This window comes from Malurus melanocephalus, unplaced genomic scaffold (genome assembly GCF_030028575.1).
Source record: "Malurus melanocephalus ecotype Western Australia unplaced genomic scaffold, MMel_1.1 scaffold_569, whole genome shotgun sequence".
Taxonomy (NCBI): domain Eukaryota; kingdom Metazoa; phylum Chordata; class Aves; order Passeriformes; family Maluridae; genus Malurus; species Malurus melanocephalus.
Genome location: NW_026623801.1, coordinates 96,299 through 102,661, shown reverse-complemented (window position 1 = coordinate 102,661; position 6,363 = coordinate 96,299). Strand labels below are relative to the sequence as shown.

Sequence of the window (6,363 nt, the reverse complement as noted above, 5' to 3'; positions counted from 1 at the left end):
TGGGATGGGGTGTTTAGGGTGGGATGGGCAGTGGGATGGGCAGCTGACACAGCCCCAGACCGCACTAGAGGGCGTGCAAGGACCATTATTCCAGCTCATCCCATCCTCTCTCTGCAGGTCCTGGAGTCAGGCATCYTGCAGAGGATCTCCCCCGAGGAGCGCAAGCGGCAGGAGGTGAGAGGGGCCTGGGACGGGCCAGGAGCGTGGGTGGGCACCAAAGGCTGTGGGACACCATGGCTCTGTCAGGGCTCAGTTCATGCTGCTGCTGCTCCCAACTGCTCCAGGGCTGGGCAGGGCTGGGAGAGCTCACCTGAGGAAACAGGTGCTGGTGAGAAGGGAAAACATCCTCATGCTGTGGCTTTTCAAGGACTGAGTGTCCTAAAACACGCTGGGGTTATTGGCCATGCTGACACGACACAAGGAACACCATCGTCTTGGAGCAGAGTCATTTCTGATGGCTTCATGCCAAAAGACTGTAAATGAGATTTAGCAAGTTTTAATTTCCGGCTTTGTCCGGTCAGTTTGTGCTGTTCATCTTCCCCGCCMTGCTCTTCCCAGGCCATGTTTGAGATCATCACTTCAGAGTACTCCTACATGCACAGCCTCAGCATCCTGGTGGGCCACTTCATGAGGTCGGAGGAGCTGAAGGAGACCATGACTCAGACAGAGCATCACCACCTCTTCTCCAACATCAGTGACATCCTGACAGTCAGCACGAGGCAAGCGGGGCTGGGGGCTGGGAGGGGTCTCTGGGTTATTTGTAGKGCAGAACCAGCCCTTCCTTGGATTGCTGAAGGAATTCCCTGGGTTGGGGAGAGATGGTGCAGGGTGAGCTGTGTCCATGTGAAAAAGCTGCAGCAGGAGGATGCAGCAGCCCTGGGAATGGCTGTGGGGGCGTTCAGGGCTTGTGATGGGGCAGAAACTCAACCTCACAGAGGGCTGATGAGGGGGAGGGATCCCGTGCAGGAAGGAGGAAGCCTTTTTCCCTGGGTAAGGCGTGGGTGTCTCCACTGCTGGAGCTGCCCTGCCAGAAAGGATCCAGGCCCTATCTCCTCTGGGAGAGCTGGGGACAAGCTGCACTGGGAACAAAGCTGCACTGGGAACATTCAGTGTGTCCAACCCTAGTGAGTCACACAGTGGGATTGTTTAAATTCTCTCCTCAGCTTCTTTGAGGACTTGGAGAAGCGGCACCAGGAGCACCTCCTGATCCCTGACATCAGTGACATTGTGGAGGAACACGCCTCAAAACACTTCACCCCCTACATCAGCTACTGTTCCAACGAGGTCTATCAGCAGAGGACACTGGATAGGCTGCTGTGAGTACAGGGCTTGGGGTACCYGAGGAATTGCCTCCAAGGGGCTCTGAGGATTACAGAGGTTGATAATGTAGAGACACTGATGGGCCCTGTTCATCTCCAGGCAGAGTTTGAGTCTGTTGTTGGTACATCTGTGGCTTTACCCACCTTTTGGTGGGCTCACCATCCCTCTCTGGGTGCTTTCTCACCATCTGCTATGGGATCARTCCCATTTCTSCCCCRTTTCTSCCCSWTTYYKSCCCRTTTCTGCCCAGCTGGGCRCTMTGARCCCAGCCCAGTGACAATGAGGCAGTGCCATCACTGCTCTGCATTTCCCATATGTGGAGAGCCACTGGAAAATCCTGACACCTGAAGAACAGAGCTAACAGAGCTTTCTTGTCCTGTTCCAGAACCACAAACCCCTTATTTAAAGAGACCCTGAAACAAATTGAAAGGAAACCAGAGTGTGGAGGCCTGCCAATGATCTCGTTTCTCATTCTGCCCATGCAGAGGGTAACACGCCTTCCTCTGCTCTTAGATGTAAGTARTCATGGAGTGGCATTGCTTGGCACCTCTCAAGAGGTGACACTGCTGTCCCCTTTGGTTTGCTGAGCCTGGGACGGCCTCTGCTTGGACCTTCTTCCCTCTGGGATTCTGAACCTGGATGCTCCTGTATTCAGGAAAAGCATTTGAACAAATGCTGGGATTCTTGGGGTGTCCTGTGCMGGGCCAGGAGYTGGACTTKATGATCCTAATGGGTTCCTTCCAACTCAGCATYTTSTGTGAYTTATATCCAAAGCAATCTGCYTCTTGKGGGTGTCAGGTGTGCAGCTTGAAGCTCTGGGAGTAACAGTTCATGTCTTGATGCCACCTGAGTGACCTGAGGTTCTTCTGTGCCACATCYGGGTCCCAGGGTGGGGTGGCATTGGTGTCCTGATGGATGAGTGGTCAGGCAGCTCAGAAATGGAAAGCAGGTCTTGCATTCTTCATGGAAACGTGCTCCAAGGGGCAAAGATTGGGATCTCTGTGCTGGATGTGGGATTTTTGGGAGCTGCTCCCAGTATGGGTTGCAGGGGTGAGGGCCAGGGGTTGTCAGACCTGACAAACCTCAGATTCACAGCTGCCAGCACTGCTAAACCTTCCTCTGGCCACTGGGAACGGCTCAGTGAACGTGTGACACCCTGAAATCCCCGGGGAGCAGCTGCTGCTCCCTGCTCTGTGCTGCAGCGTCACTAAAACTTCTCCTCTTGGAATTCCAGACCGTCCAGCAAAAAACAAACGCTCACTCTGCAGCGTATGGAGCTGCCACCCGTGCTGTGAAGGCCATCAGCAAGGTGAGCCCTCCACCTCTCCTCCTGCCAGCTCAGCCCTCTGGAGCACTGATCCAACCTGGCCCCTCATTTCCCTCCCAACATCGGTTCACTTGAGATTTCTCTACTCCAAAGAGCTGCTGGATTAATTCTTTTCTCTTTTTTGTCACCCGATCTTGTTTTTTTCACTTTTTATTGTCCTCTTTTTTTCTTTCCTCTTTGGCCCATCTTTGTCCTTCCTGGTTCAGCTTTCACCCATGGCTTTTGGGGATTTGGGCAAAGGGCAGGGAATGAAGCAGAGAGGGAAKTGTGGAGCACAGGAGTCCTGAGCCCTGTGCTGTCCATACTCTGGGATTTCCCATCCACTGGTCACACGGGGCAGTGGGTGACAGAGACTGCAGCCACCAACGTGCCAGTGGAGAGTATTCCTTCCTTTGCCCTGAAGAGCAGCTCTGAGAGCACATTCCTGCTGCTCCCAGTCTGTCCCACTCTCAAATCCGAGCATTCCTCTCCTCCATCTGATTGTCCATCCTCCTGCCTTGAGCTCTTCTCCTCAGATGATTCATTCTTCCTCTTCCTGTTGCTCCTCAGTTTTGGTGCAGGTTCTCTTCAGTCCTTCTCCAGGCAGAGTCCATGTGCCATCTCTCTCCAGGAGAGCATCCCTCTGCCTTTTCCCAAACCTTCCTTGAGACCTATGCCAAGCAATTTACCTCACTTCTTTTCCCTTTTTTGTCACCAGATCTGGTTTTTTTCCCCTTTTTCTTGTCCTCTCTCTTCTTTCCTCTAAGGCCTGTCTTTGTCCTTCCTGGGACAACTCTCACCGTGGGTTTTGTGGATTTTGGCAAAGAGCAGGGAATGAAGCAGAGAGGGAATTGTGGAGCACAGGAGTCYTGAGCTTCAACCTCTGAGGCTTCCTCAGGGAAATAGGGCAGTCCCTGATGCTGGGGGTGGTTTGGGAGGTGGATGGGCACAGTGTCCAACATTCCTCCATTTCCCTGGTGATATTTTTCTCTTCCCAGCTGGTGAAGAGCTGCAATGAGGGAGCTCGGGCRATGGAGAGGACAGAGCAGATGTACACCTTGCAGAAACAGCTGGAATTTGGAAAGAAGAAGGTGAGGTCTTGTGGAAATGGTGGTGAGAATTCTTCCGAGCTRTGTTCAGGCAGGTCAGACCTGTCCTGAGGATCCTTCTGGGCTGTTGGATGCAGGCAGTTTCTGAAGGGTGTGGCAAAGCCATGATTTTGTCACCCTGTGTTGGGGTCCCAGTGCTGCACCTCTGGGTGTGCCGCACCCTCCGCTTACCTCCAGGAAAACCCTTTGRAAAAGAGAATTAAAACCACGCGATGTGTCCATCCCAACTGACCCCAGGGCCGCTGCGGGTTCCCTGCTGGCCTTGTTGGTGAGAAGGGCAGTGACCCAGGCTGTGGCTGGTGCTGTTGCAGCCMTTCCCGCTGATCTCGGTGTCCCGYTGGCTGCTGAAGCGCGGCGAGCTGCACCTGCTGCTCTCCGAGGAATCCGGCAAATTCCGCCGCGGCGCCGGCCGCCTCTGCCACCTCTTCCTGTTCAACGACGTCCTCATCATCACCAAGAAGAAGAGGTGAGGCTGCAGGGAGGGCGCTAGGGGGTTAAATTCCCATTTCCCAAGCAGCACACAGCTGAGGAATCCATGGGATTTCCCTGTTTGGACCTTTTTGAGGTGTCCCTTGTTAGCCAGGAGGGAAGCGCCCAGTCCCACTGGTGGCCTTGGCTCTGTGGGTGGGTGGCCAGCAAGTCCCCAGAGCCATGTCCCACCCTGGCCATCAGCTCCAGGCTGCKCTGGCAGTGCCTGCTGAGCCTCCTGTGCCGGGCTCGGAGCCGGGACACGGCCCCGACCCCAAAACCGAGGCGCTGATCCCATCTGTGCCACAGCGAGGAGAGTTACACGGTGATGAACTACGCCACGCTGGASCAGGTGACCGTGGAGAAGGTGGAGAGCTCGGATCCACCCTCCCCTCCTCCCAGCAAGGCTGGTGGGCACCTGCTGCGGGTGGTGCTGGAGAAGGACAGCGAGGGCCGGCGTGAGGAGGTGGTGCTGTCGGCAGAGACGCTGTGAGTGCCTCGCTGGGGTTTTGCTCTGCTCTGAAATGAGCTCTGGGAATCCTCTGAGGCTTCTGCAAAGCTCTCCATTCCCTCACACTCCTTCTCCCAGAAATGGGAGGAGCACAGGCTCCCAGGCTCTGTTCCTTCCTCTCTCTTGGATTTCCCATATAATTCCCATATCAGCTTCCCCTGTCTGAGTGAGGCAAAGCATCTGGGCTGTGTGTTCCACTTGGGAACTGTCTTTACACTGAATATTCTSATCAAAAGCTTGCCCAATCTGACTYCCCTGGAAAGYGTTCATCCTGYTGGGAATGTCCAGCTACTGCTGGGAATGTCCCTAAAGCTCTCTYTGTGTTTCCCTGTGGCAGGAGTGACCGGGCCCGCTGGATCGCAGCGCTGATGCACAGGGAGAAGGAGAAGCCTGACCCCACTCCCAAAGGAGGTACCGTGTGCCAGGGGCAGCCTGGCTCTGCTGGGGTCACCTGTCACACTGCAGCATTGCAGGCCTGGCTTTCTACTTGGTTCTCCTCCACTCTTGGCAATGGAGAGAAAATCTCAGTGCTTTTCTCTTTAGAAGTTGCCTCCCATTATCAGTCACAATTAACCTTAAATGCATTTCCTGGGAGGCACAGTGGAATTCCAGGAATGCCTGCTGCTGTTGTAAAAGGAGGTTTGACAAGCTTGGAGGGGTGAGGGGCAGGACAGGAGGGAACAGAGCACGCTGTGAGTGGGCAGCTGGGAGTCATGGCTGAGCACGGGCTGTGCCTGCTCACTGTCCCTGCTGTCCCCTGTCCTGCAGAGCTGAGCCAGGTGGAGATCACCCGCGCCTACCTGGCCAAGGAGGCRGACGAGCTGTCCCTGCAGCAGGCAGACGTTGTCCTGGTGCTGGGTGGAGAGGATGGTGAGTGCTCGGGGCTGCGGCCAGGGCTGGCTCTGAACCTTCAGTGATCCCCGGGAACTGGGATTTTAACAATTGSAGAATCTTCCAACAAACACTGGCTGCTGGTGAGACCCGTGGCACTGGCTGGTGCTGTGCAGGTCCCAGGGCTGATGGAGGTGCCACTGCCATGGGCAGTTGTGCTCCTTAGGGTGACTCCTGTGTGGGAGTGGGGCTGTGGCTGGCACCAGCAGCAGAGACCCCAGAAGGGGGGCAGTAAATCAGAAACCTGCYGAGCTTTCCCTGCCAGCCAGCACCTCCATGGGACAGAACAGACACATCCCCAGGGTCCGTGGCCCTTCCTGGCTGTGTCACCCCCTTTACTCTCTCCTAGGCTGGTGCTGGGGGGAGCGGCTGCGGGATGGGGAGCGGGGCTGGTTCCCCCAGTCCTGTGCCCGGCCCATCACRAGCCGCGTGGCCGCCGAGGGCAACGTGCGGCGCATGGAGCGGCTGCGCATCGAGACCGACGTGTAGGGGGGCCCAGAGAGAGCCCAGAGAGASCCCTSTGCCTGCCTCGGGGAGCTCCACACCTCTGCACACTGAGCCCACGGAGAGGAGGGAGCACCAGAGCCTTTCTGCTGGATCTGAGCTGGCCTCGGGTGGCAATCTGAGCGCCCAGCACAGGGCTGTGTGACAGCGGTGACACCGCAGCTCCTGCACGGGACAGCTGGCACCGGGCACTCCTGGCAGCGCTGGGACCCGGATCAGGCTCCGGGAGCAGCCCAGGGCTTGGCTCAGCCTGG

General features: G+C 56.4%; 1 protein-coding gene across 1 annotated transcript in view; it reads left to right on the top strand.

Moving 5' to 3' along the window:
• Positions 1-6,357, top strand: part of ARHGEF16 (Rho guanine nucleotide exchange factor 16) — an 11,207-nt gene extending 4,850 nt beyond the window's left edge. The window contains exons 5-15 of the mRNA XM_057382487.1: positions 118-174; positions 559-719; positions 1,164-1,316; positions 1,706-1,835; positions 2,555-2,629; positions 3,625-3,717; positions 4,047-4,201; positions 4,513-4,692; positions 5,052-5,125; positions 5,483-5,584; positions 5,955-6,357. Of these exons, the coding sequence (XP_057238470.1) occupies positions 118-174; positions 559-719; positions 1,164-1,316; positions 1,706-1,835; positions 2,555-2,629; positions 3,625-3,717; positions 4,047-4,201; positions 4,513-4,692; positions 5,052-5,125; positions 5,483-5,584; positions 5,955-6,094 (1,320 nt within the window). The 3' untranslated portion in view covers positions 6,095-6,357. The remainder of the gene's footprint in view (positions 1-117; positions 175-558; positions 720-1,163; positions 1,317-1,705; positions 1,836-2,554; positions 2,630-3,624; positions 3,718-4,046; positions 4,202-4,512; positions 4,693-5,051; positions 5,126-5,482; positions 5,585-5,954) is intronic.
• The last annotated feature ends 6 nt before the right edge of the window (positions 6,358-6,363 follow it).